The 12,821-nt window shown below is 39.3% G+C and overlaps 1 protein-coding gene across 1 annotated transcript; it reads left to right on the top strand.

Annotated features, from left to right (window-relative positions):
* The first annotated feature begins 1,090 nt into the window (after nucleotides 1-1,090).
* vamp5 (vesicle-associated membrane protein 5) lies at nucleotides 1,091-12,176 on the top strand. Its single transcript, XM_047382589.1, has 3 exons — nucleotides 1,091-1,364; nucleotides 5,515-5,658; nucleotides 9,106-12,176. Exons 1-3 carry the CDS (start codon nucleotides 1,362-1,364, stop codon nucleotides 9,247-9,249), a joined length of 291 nt encoding a protein of 96 aa, XP_047238545.1. The 5' UTR covers nucleotides 1,091-1,361; the 3' UTR covers nucleotides 9,250-12,176.
* Nucleotides 12,177-12,821: the final 645 nt, after the last annotated feature.

Genomic DNA, 12,821 nt, shown 5'->3' with positions numbered 1-12,821 from the left:
GTATATTGACCCTGTGGAGCTCCCGACGGACAGTTCTGGTGGAAACAGGAGAGTTGAGGTGCACATTTAATTCTGCCGTGATTTGGGCAGCCGCGGTTTTATGTTTTTTGGATACAATCTGGGTTAGCACCCGAACATCCCTTTCAGACAGCTTCCTCTTGCATCCACAGTTAATCCTGTTGGATGTGGTTCGTCCTTCTTGGTGGTATGCTGACATTACCCTGGATACCGTGGCTCTTGATACATCACAAAGACTTGCTGTCTTGGTCACAGATGCGCCAGCAAGACGTGCACCAACAATTTGTCCTCCTTTAAACTCTGGTATGTCACCCATAATGTTGTGTGCATTTCAATATTTTGAGCAAAACTGTGCTCTTATCCTGCTAATTGAACCTTCACACTCTGCTCTTACTGGTGCAATGTGCAACAAATGAAGACTGGCTACCAGGCTGGTCCAATTTAGCCATGAAACCTCCCACACTAAAATGACAGGTGTTTCAGTTTCATTGTCCAAACCCTGTATTTGTTGCACCAAAGTCAGTCAGTCAGTCACGAACTGCCTCTGTGGTTTGCCCAGTGTAAGCACTGTAAGTAAATATTGCTGTATGAGGCAGGTAGCTGATGACAGTGAATTCAATATATGAATTACACACAATTAAAGAGTTATTTGTTGGTTTTTTAAGGCGTTTCGACTGGTTTTTACCATCTCTGGCTAAAAATCACATGTTTAGACTGGAAATCCTGCTTTGGATAATTCAGTACAAAAATATAATTATTTTAAGGAAAAAAATATTTATGACCATGTTCAGTTAGACAGGTGTAAGATGCATAACATAAACATTATGGTAATTAAAGCTTTACATATCATCTATTAGTAATATCAATATATGTTTATAAGGTTTTTTTAAAGCGTACATGTTTAAAAACACACTTTTTGCGCATCTGTGTTTGTGGGAGCGGGATTGTTTGGTTGGTTGTAATTTAAAAGGGGCAGAAATCAAATAAAGAATATAATGAAACATTAAAACTTTACAATTTCTTAAACTGAAAGGACATTGATTCCGGAAATCCCTCTAAACTTTCCGGGAATCCCCTGAACGCATCACCACAGACAGCAGAGATCCAGAAACTGAAAGAAGTTAAAGTTTTAGACACTGTGCGGAAAGATCAACGAAGACAAACAGAGTAAACCTCGATTCGGGGCGTTTCTCTTACTTTTTTCTTTTCATACGCTAGTTCCAAACCGCAGGACGAGCAGCTATGCTACGTTTCCTGTTTTTATAAAGTTGACTGTAGACGACCTTTAAATGCTCGAAACGCAGTGACAGTTCGGACTCCAACACAGCAGATACGCTACAGACATGGTAAGAGAATCCTGCCGACGGAGTTTAGATTGCTTGGCTTAAGGGAAAACAGGTGGGATTTAGCAAGGAGATAAGACTGGGAGGAACGTTTGTTTCAATTATATGCTTTTTAGATTGTCCTCTAACTGATTCCGGTGTTGAGGGCAAAGTCCTGAAGTAGTGTGTGTGGACTGAAGAGATCAAATCAAGCCACAGACCTGAGCAAAGGGAGGTGAACTTAATCCGATTTTTCTAAATAGTTCAAGTGCCAAAACCTGGTTTGTTACAAGGGAACCTATGAAACACAGATTGATATGAACATAATTTATTCATATTTACGGTTTGTCATTAATTCAAAGGTACCATTATTTAAGGCAAGGCAAAAATAATCATGTAGCACATTTCAGCAACAAGACAATTGGCAGTGCTTTACATGATGGTTTTTTTCCAGTGACAACAAAAAGAACATAAAAAAGTACATCGCAGTGGAAAGTGATAAAGGAAAGGAAAGTTGAACTACAGACTCAAATGAATTAATTTTAATAGTTTCACTCTAATCGCCTTGTCCTTGAAAACCTATCTTCTCCTGAGACTTTCAGTCAATCACCGAGATGAGGGATCTTTGCCAGTGAACTGTATTGTATGCTGATGACATCACAGAAGGCTAAAGAATCGAGATGATCGCCTGGCATCAGTGAATACAGTTGTCACACGTTTAGATTTTATTATGGATTATAGGGCCATGGTGCTCAGATTGTGGTACAAGTACTACTTGGGCTACCTTTGGTGGTACTCAGAAGAAATGTTGGTGTAAATCATTTGAACGGTAAATGGGAATTGACTAAGTTTGATGTATAGCAGCAACAGTATAAAATGTGAAACCTTCAAGCATCATACTTGTGCTTCATCAGAAACTTCTTGAAAGAGAGGTGTTGTGGTAAATTTTTGAAGAACCCCCAAGGAATTGAAGGGGACAACAGTCAATCAGGAACAAGTACCGATGGCTACTTTTGCTGTGTTTTACTTTAGAAGTTGGAAATGGGATCTGAGAAGAACCCAATTTACTCTGAACGTTTCAGTTCAAAACAGTGTGATTTGCCACGAAATAAGCTCAGTGACCAGACCAGGCTAGCTGCAGCTAGCTGTGCAACCTCATAATACAGTTGTCTGCATTGTGTTTTATTGTCAAACACTGTATTTACATGTTTACTAGAGGATGTTATTGACACACAAAATGTTCGAAATAAAAGAAAAAACAGTGCTTTGTTGGGGCTAATACTGTTTTAACATGTTTGTGAAGATAGTGGAACTTAGAAAACTTGGTATTTACAGAGGTGGTATTAGTTTGAGAACCATTGTTCCAAAGGATTCGAGTTGCATTTGAGTTTAGAGTTCAACCATACTTGTTTGAACAGAGTTAGACTTATATGACCCCACGTTGCCATGGATGGTAAACCTGAAGTGAATGGTGACAATGATCATCTGCAGAGTAAAAAACTGTATCTAATGTAAGTCTGGCAGATTTTATAAATCTGACTAATAACTTCAAGTATTTAGTTTCCATAGCCCATCCGGTGCCACTGCTATGACTTTATCCTTACAACACACTGTTAAAACTGGTTATACCAGTTATGTTAGTGTGAACATCAAGGAGCGAGGGAAGGAAGGAAGGAAGGAAAGGAGCAAATAACGGACACTGAACTGGGCAGCAGTTCCTGTGTTACGACGCCATTGGCTGAGCATTAAACAGACGCTGTTTGCCAGCTTTTTGCTGTGCCCAGCGTGAGATGAGAAGGTTTTCTGAGGAGGCATTAATCACTTGGCAGCAGACATTAATGAGAAGCACATCAGTCCTGTTTAACTAGATTCTTTAGCCAGAGGAGAGGCTGGTAATTAGAGCAATGTTAGTTAAATTGTGAACCACTCTGAGATGCTAAGTGTGTCTGAGTGCTTCTCTGACTGCTGGTTTCCTGTTCCTGTTACCTTGTCAGGTTCTGATTTCCTGTCATGGCTCAGAGGGCAAATGTGAAGGGCAAGAAAGCAGGAAACAAATAACTCTGGGGTCAAAACCTTCCTTGAAATATCCTGCTTTGGCCTCGTGTTTTTTTTCTAGATTACTCTGTTAATCAGAAGTCCACCTTCGTTTTAGTTTCCTGTCTGATAACTTCTTACTGTTTGCTTTCTTTGAGGTTTCACTTACTGTTTTTAAATGGAAAAGTGAGGGTTATAAAGTAAGGGTTATAAAGTAATTGTAAACATATAAAGTCACTAATTAATATACTCTTGCCTTAATAGACTTTGATTGATCAAATACAATTTTTTTTTGATCAGCTGAAATCTTTTTTTCATGTTCAGAAAACAGGCCAATGTGATCCCTATCAGGCAGAGTTCAGAATATTTTTATATTTTCCATTTCCCGCTCACGAAAAGAAAACAATTTGTCAGGTATCTCTGTTTTCATATATGGACATACATTGTCGCCAAAAACGTATTTACACCCCTTCACTTTTTACACAATATGTTGGATTACAGACTTATTCCAAAGATCTGAGTTTTTTTTCATAAGTATTCAGACCCATGGGAAGTTTGGTCTCTGGGTAGGTAACATTGGGACATTCACGGACTCCTCCCAGAGCCATTTTATGTTATCTTGCCTGTGTGATCTGTGCTATTATAATGTCGAAAGGTAAATTGATGCCTTGATGGGAGTTCCAGAACAATCTGGAGCATTTTGTTAGAGAATCTCCAACTCTTTGGTACTTTATCAAGTCAGAGGACTCCAAAGTGATTTACACTACAATCAGTCATCCACCCGTTCATGCACACATTCACGCATTGACAGTGGTAGACTACATTGTAGCCAGAGCTGCCCACCGGTTACAGGAAGAACCCCTACTCCCTGAGCCACAGTTGCCCCTAGTGTGCCTTTTAATGGGAAGTGCCTTCTCTCTGGTCACTCTATAATAAAGGCATGATTGGTGTGACGCAAGAGCAATGGTTGACCTTCTGCATCTTTACCACACTCTATAGGAGAACAATGGAGCTACCTTAGTGATCATTGTTTGCTTTGTCAGGTCTCTGGCCAAGGCCCTTCTTCTTCAATTTCTCAGTTTGGCTAGGTGCGTAATTCTAGATAGAACCTGGGGGTCCCAAACTTCTGTAACTTGATTATGGGGCCACCTGTGGTAGGTTTAGAGCAGACTGTTCAGTATATGTCAGAGAACCTGAGTAATGAAGCAAAAATTGTTGGTGGACCAGACGGTAGACTGGATGATATGAAGGCATAACTCAGTGGAAGGATACCAAAAACACTCATCACTAAAAGGCTCACGGTTGCCCATTTGAATATTACCATAAAGCACCTTTTAAGATTGTCAGGTCAGAGGAAACAGAATTCTCTGATCTGATAAACCTAAAATAGAACTTTGTGGCCTGAACACAGTGCGTCATGAAAAACGAGTACTGATGGTAGTGACCGGATCATGCCATGGAAACTGTTTCCTCCAGGGTCACAAATTGTCTTCCAACATGACAACACGAAGCACACACCCAAGAGAACAAAGGACTGAGTTACATCCAACTGAAAATTTATAGAATCAACTCTGGAAAGGCTGTCTCCAAAGCCCCTCCAGTCTGACGAAGCCTGAGAGGAACTGCAGAGAAGAAACGAAAATGCCCCTAAAACAGGGGTGACAAGCCTGTAGAGACACACCCAAGAATGTTGAGGCTCTGATTGCTGCCAAGGGTGCTTCAACAAAATATGAACCCATGGTGTCAATTTTAATGAGTCACCAAATTAAAAACTTTGGCAATAAAAACATTTGCAAATCTTTCTAAAAAATCTGTTTATACATTGTCATTTTGGGATACTGTAGATCGTTGAGGAAAAAAAACATTCAAATCTATTTAAGAAAAGTTTGTAACACAACTGAATGTGAATGAATGGGTTGAATGCTTTTTGGTGACACTGAAGCTAACTTTCATAGCAGATCTGAGTGACTACTACCCACAATGCCAGATTCTTTGTTTACCCCCAAAACAAAGGGAGCGTTAAGACTTATGAAAGAGGTCATTCCTACCACCAATGCCTGTTATCATTGTTGCATCACTTAGAAAGTGTTCTAAATGACAGAATAAATTCACATCTGTCTCTGCTGGCGATGTGTTACAGGAAGAAGGGAAGAGCCGCCTGCAGCAGGCACAGGAGGAGGTGGAGGAGGTGAAGGGGATAATGTTGGACAACGTGAACAAAGCTGATGAGAGATCCGGCAAACTGAAAGACCTGGAGGAGCAGGCTGAGGATCTGCTGGAGAAGGTAACTGTGGCATACTATCCAACTGGAAAAACATGATGGCCCCACTGTGATCATTTGTGTTGCTTGTGAGATGGTCGAGGAGTTATTTTTGTTGTGACTTTCAGGTGTAGATTGCTCATGGGATTTATACTATGTAATATTATTGTCTATAAATATGCCGTAGGTGGAGCTGGAGAGGAAAACAAATGTATAATTTACATCCTGATTGTGTTAAATGGTGCTATGTTTAGAAAGGTATTTCCTATTGTTTGCTAAGATGAATGAAGCAGGCTGGTCTCCCTGGGTACGACAGAGATTCCAGGACATGCCACAAAGCCAGTGTACGTCCGGGGGTCGACAGGCAGGTCGCATCATTCCCACGTTGCGCTGCTCAGTGTTACATGGCACTCTGTTTGAGCTCCCAAAAAAGCGGAAGACTGAAATTTAAGCTTAAGAAATACTTACAAACCTGATTCACTTTGACATGGACTTGCATAAGTCCATTAACCGTTTTCACATTTTGTTATGTTACAACCACAGTCCTCAAGAAAGCTCAGGGAAGTAAGGTTTGTATTTGTATTCAGCTCCCTTTACTCTGGTACCACTGAATAAAGTTCAGTGCCTTCTGTAGACACCAAATCAATTGGTCTGGCTGTATGTTACTCTTTTCCAGCTGGTTCTATGCAGTGCCTCAGAGGTTTGTTAAAGAACATTAGTGAACGAGCAGCATCATGAACACCAGACCACAGGTCAGGGATTAAGTTGTATAGAAGTCTAAAGCAGGGTTAGGTTATAAAACAATATCTCAAGCTTTGAACATCTAAGGGAGCACCGTTGAGTTCATCACTTGAAAATGGAAAGTGTATGGCACAACCGCAGACCTAAACTGACAGACCAGGCTAGAAGAGCAGCCCATTGTAACTCTGGAGGAGCTGCAGAAATCTGTTGGCTGCTATTAGTTATGATTTGAAAACCGTGGATTATTTTTCTTCCACTTTACAACCATGCACTACTTTGTTTTGGTCCATCACTTAAAATTCCAACAAATGTTTACAAGATAACGCAACAAAAAGTTCCTGTGGTACTTTAACGAGGCACTGTGGCATTTAGGATCCATATAACTAACAAAGCACATCTTTGGAAACTTAAGCTTTTACAGATGTTGTTAGGAGCGACATCATGAGATTGATGAACTGACCATGTGGTTTGGTAAACCACTGTAATTTCTGTTGCTCTCATTGAGGAGGGATTCCTTTGACATTGTGATTTGATGACCCAAATGTCAAGCAACATCTATCTCAGTTAAAGTTCAGATGGATGACCAGTTAGTTTTACAGTCTGTAAATATTTTAATATTTTAAAGAATTAATAATAATTTAAAGAATTATTTAAATATGTAAATAGTTTTCACTTTTTATTCATTATTGTTTCTAATATTTATTTATCCTTCCTAATATTACCTTACTAGAGGTGTACCTTTAACCTGTCCTGCTGATGAAACTATTTAATGTCCCCCTAGGAGGATGATAACGTTTATCTTATCTATTAATAATGGTGTGATTGTTATAGAAGTTTGTGTTCATTTACTCGACCCCTTAGGGGGTCGATCCCTACAGGCTTGAGCCGGTAGCGTTTTATTAATTCACTGTTGTTCACTGTATGAAACATATCTCTCCTTTCTTTTCCCAAAATCTTCTTAGCTTAAGACATTCTTAGGTTGACTAAAAGTCCTCCTCACTACTCTTAAGATTTGTTCACTTTAGGAGCTCCCTTAAGGCCTGAGATGCTCCGTGAATAACTTTTATCTTACTGAGGGAAAATTTTAACAAAAATCTTACAATTCAAGAAATTCTAAGATTTTTCTTAAAACGGTGTCACTGGGAGCTACTTTTAGTCTCAGGGTTCTTTGTGAATAGGGGTCTAAACTCTTGTTATAAAGCCATGATTCAGATTTTTTCCATCAAAAACACCTTTGTCCAGTCTTATAAAGAAGTACCTCCTAGTCTATGTTAATGTGACCTCTCCTATGATAACCCAGAAGACAGACATCTCACATTTGATTCCATTGCTTGCTAGGGCCAGCCAGTTAATTGACATTCAACAGCGCCCCCTATCTGGAAGAGACAGAATGTGAAAAAGGCCAAAACAATCCTACACACCCGATTAATATTTTATTTTAAAAATTGCATAGTAAAATATCCCATACTATTAGGAATAAATATCAATGAAAATTATAATTTAAAAAAAAATCTACCCACAAGTTGTTTTGTTAGAAAAGCAGTTGATGAAAGATGTTATGTTATGTTATGAAATGTTTTACAAGATTAAATGACAAGTCATCCTCCAGTAATGGAAAGTGAATAAGATAAGACCTTAAAATTGATTTCATCTGCATCACATGGTTTACATTACTGTGAATGTGTCCTATTCTGCCTCTCCAATGATGTTCAGACATGGCTCAGATATGCAGTCTGTATGTTATGACAGGAGCTGTCCTTTGGTCTGCACACGAATCAAAAATACCTTAACTCAGTATTCTGTCCAGTCTCAAGCACAGGGCAAGAGGGCATCCGTTAGCCACGACTGTCTCAGCCTTTCTCTCAGGCATGCATAAACAAGTTTGGAAGAATATCAGAACAAAAATAACCAATGTCTGAATAGCTCAATGCTTTGGTTTAACAGAAAGATAGAGCTCCTAAGGTTCCATGTTTAGGCCTAAGAAGAGACTCAGCAGCTGTCTTTGCAAAGTGTCATAACTGAGTTCAAAGCCCAGCTGTATTTTTTTTTTCATGGAGAAGTCACTCGAGGCTGAAAATGTGGTGGAAAATTTCCCTCTCCTTGTTTGTCTCTTCATAAGCCACGTGAAGTGAAAGTGTGTGCCTCTTGAATATAAATAAATCCCTGCAGTGATCACATCTGCTTTTTCATCCCGCTGGAAAAAAACTCAACCGTGTACACAGATCTGCAATGTGGGGACATCATGTCCCCGATATTACCCTCAGTAGTCATGTGAGCCTGCATAAGTGGAGAGTGGTGGCCTAGTGATTGGAGAGCAGGGCATTTACGTCCTGATGAGGCTACAAGTATGCTGGTTCGAATTCCCACAGCCTGCCACTCTGGCTCCCTGAGCAAGACCCTTAGCCCCTGAATGCTCCCTGACCGCTGCACAATGGCAGCCCACTGCTCCCTAAGGGATGGGTTAAATGCAGAGGATAATTTCTTCATTGTGAGATCAATAAAGTCTAAATTATTATTATTATTAAGCGGTATGTTGTATATTAAAGACACAAAACACTTGCTTTAATCCTAGTTGGTACTTCATAATGGCCGTAGACAGGAGCAGGAAAAGATGTCTTTGAAAATGAAGAAGAATGTACTCCATCACCTATGATATTAGTATGAAATATTGAAAAGTATTGTGGTGAGAGAACCTATTTCAACATGTGTTTTTCTGTTTCTTTTTCTCAGGGAAAAGTCTTTGAAAAAACAGCTGACAAGTTGAAGCAGCAGAAAGAAGGGACCAACAAGAAGATGAAATTTGTGTTCATCGGCATCGGAGTGGTGGCAGGACTCATCGTCTTGGGACTTATAATCTTTGCCATTGTAGGTTAGCAAAGAAAGGAAAAGCTCAGAGGCAGCTGAACAGGGAAAAGATATGAGCTAAAGGACAGTTATTGTGTAAATCCAGGAAATGACAAGCTGGTCATGTGAGTTTCTGCTGCACGATATGTGAAATTATTATGCTAAGAGATATTTATGGAAACATCGTTCCCACCCTTCTCTTCTTCAAGTTTTCTGTTGATATGGTACAACTTATTGCTTTCTTGGATTTCCATCCCAATTAAACCTATCCACTTCCCAAAAATAAAGGAAAAAGCATGTGTTTCACTGGTCCTACCTGTAAGAGCTCACTTTCATGAGGATCTGTTAAGGTATCACCACCCACTTCTTAAAATAAGGCTGTGCACACATGTATATGGAGACATCATTACTCTGATCTTCTGGTTAGAATCATTTTAAGAATTCGGCACATGACAGAAGACAGAACATTGTCCCATACCTTGTGAATGCTTCAGAACTTTAAAATTGGGGCAAATGAACAAGAGGACTTGTGACATGAAATGTCAGCTGAAAAAATGGCTGCATATGAAATGGTCATTTTTGTTTGATCTTGGGGTTTATTTTCTTGTCAACTTCTTCAGTCTTATTGTCTTACTTTTAATATTGATATTAATATTATTGAGTTATTATTTATGCATTTGCATGTAAGTAAGAAACATTTAATCCAAAAATACATTCATTTAAAAATGTGGATAAACAGCAGCTCCCGGTGACTGATATGTTTACTACAAGAGACCAATTATCTCACGTCATTTTCTTCAACATACAGCTGTCTCCTCTTCAATCATAGCCTCACTGAAAGCCCCAGGATTTGTTTTACCCGAGTAATAGAAATCCCAGGGAATCTTGTACGTTCTTTTTCCATTGCCACGGGCCATTTTTTTAAATCAGCCTAATGATGTATGGGAAAGAAAACTGCAAAACACCTCCATTCCAGCAAATTCCTTACTCCTTTACTCCGCTTAAAAGTTAATTAATCATATTTTTTATTTCAACTGATAAATAATAGATAATGAGCAGTTTTGGAGTTATACAGTTAATTTATTCCTTCGATTATTTCTTAAAATGTTACAAATTTTCGGCGAAAAATATTCCGTTTTATTTTCTGGTGCTTGCAGTTATTCACCACATGCCTGCTAAACGCTTTATATTCACTTTCAGCCACCACAAATTGATAACAGGTAGCGGGAAATCCCAGAGCCCGGGCCAAGGATAGGCAGCGGTTAGTGGGGAAGTCCCAGTCCAGCTGCCCGGTTAGCATAGCACCCAGACCAGTTTGTGAAGAGAGCTCCGCTGCTCCAAAAACTCTGAAAAAACATTTCAATGTGGGCTCATTCTTGATGAACTAAAAACAGTTGAAGTTTTGAGGTGTACTTTATCGCTTAAAAACATCTTAAAACTACTTTTTGTGACAAATTAATGATATAAATACGATTCATTACCAACGCCATTACTGAAGCTGCTGGTGCCTAGCCTAGCTGCACACAACCCCGACCCTTGAACAAAACCCGGGGAAAGCTGAAAAGACCAGAACCATTTACCTGGGGTTTACAAAGCCTGGGACTTTCTACAGGCAGTAGAAAAGGGGATCATAACTCTTTCTGTTTGGTGCCATGCAGATACTATATTGGTCTCTATGCAATGTCAGCCTAATGAGGACATGTAAAATATGTAAAATAAAAAACCCAGAAAAGGCAAATTCCAGTTAGAAATTTCAGACGTGTGGGAAATTAAAGTGACTGTCTTGGGGATTAAATATGTTTATACTGTTGTATGTGTGAAGATACGGTGTGTTTTTGCCTATACTGTTTATAACCGGCATTGTCGTGGAGCTAACGGCAAACCATGATTTGTTTTCTGTTGAAAGAATGTCACAGTTGACAAAGATAGCCATGTCCTCTAACCTTCATTTATTTAAGTTCTGTCTGTCTCTTACATCCTTCCTGGCAATAACTCATGTTTGCCGTTATGCAAGTTTAGGACTTGCATTAAAATTGCCCTCGCTAGCTAAACATTGTATATTTAGAAGGCTAACAATAAAAACCTTTCTAATTTACTTTAATTAGAATTTCTTTTAATAACTTTTTCAATTCACTTTGAGGTATAGATATGATTTTCTGGGACAAATCCTGACTGATGGTGACCAGTTCTTGTCTAATCAGTGCATGGAGTTGATTCCAGTGTGTTGACTTTGATGTATCTGTATGCATGAAGCCTGAGATTTCAATGGTCAGATCTTAGTCACTCAAAATTGCCTTTTTGACTGTGACTCTTCTGATTTTCTGTCCCATGTGTCTACTGGCCTGTGATAGAATACTGACCTGTCCAAGAATTACCCTGCTTCTTGTCCATTGACTGCTGGAAATAGGTGCCCCACAACCCTACATGGATAAAGTGGGTGTTGAGAGTGGCTCTTCAATTCACTCCATTATCACTGTTACCTCTCTATGTTCCATTTAAGTAGAAAATACCCAGATCATCACCTAATTCTGCTTGGATAGTTGGAAGAAGTTCTTGATTTGATCCTACTCTGATTGCATGGTGGATTTCTATGACATAATTGTAGGTAAGCCGACTACTTCGGATCACAAGCAACCGCACATATCGATTGTGTCAGGAGGCTTTACAGTTGGTACCACACTTTGCTCATGGTATTGTTTACGTTTTTCTTCTCCATACATTGTTTTCCAGATGTCCGAAATCATCAGAAGGCAGATTCTTAATAAAGACTTTTCACCAGTCTTCTGCTGTCCGATCTTTATACTTCCTGGAAAATTTCTGTTCTTGAAGTTTTCTTAGAAAGGATCTCAGGAAATCCTTAAACCTTAACCCTTCTCTGCAACCAAAACTCTTACCAATGTGTTCTTGATTGCCTGGAACCTGTTCTTTTGAATAAAATGTTCTTAGCAACAATTTAATTAGTTGTGCCTTCATTATAGTGCAACACGGTGATGTCTGCGTGCTTTTCTTTGGAGGTAACCATGCTACCCCAGGAAATCAATGTATGCTGCAAGCACACATTGTCACAGTAGGTTGTATCAGATGTTGCAACAAGAAGAAATTATTTTATTGATGCCGTGAGACTGCACCTCCTGCTCATATTCAAGATTGATCTCAAGTTGAATGTTTACCAGCTTCACCTGTTCTGATGATGACTATACTGAAATAGGGTTAGCTGATCCTTCCTTGCCAGGGCAAACAACCATTGAAAATAGGTTTTTGATATAATATTGCCAACTTTTGAGTGTCACTGGAAGTAAAACGGGTGCATTCGGAGCCTAATTAAAAAGATGGGATGCTAATTATTTATTTTCAAAAAATGGGCAGAACATACATTTAAAAAAAATAGGTTTAATAATACTACAGCTCATTCATTTTCCATACCCACTTGTCCTTGCAGGGTCACAGGGGGCTGGTGTTAATCTTCAGCAGTCATTAGGCAAGAGGGTACAAACTGTACAGGTCACCAGAACATGATAGAGACACACAGGACAAATAACCCTGCACACACACAAACACACACACCTTGGGGCAATGCAGAAAGACCATCAACCTAACAGTCA

This window comes from Girardinichthys multiradiatus, chromosome 12 (assembly GCF_021462225.1).
Source record: "Girardinichthys multiradiatus isolate DD_20200921_A chromosome 12, DD_fGirMul_XY1, whole genome shotgun sequence".
Classification (NCBI taxonomy): Eukaryota; Metazoa; Chordata; class Actinopteri; order Cyprinodontiformes; family Goodeidae; genus Girardinichthys; species Girardinichthys multiradiatus.
The sequence above is the reverse complement of the archived record's forward strand: the minus strand, read 5'-3'. Positions and strand labels throughout refer to the sequence as shown.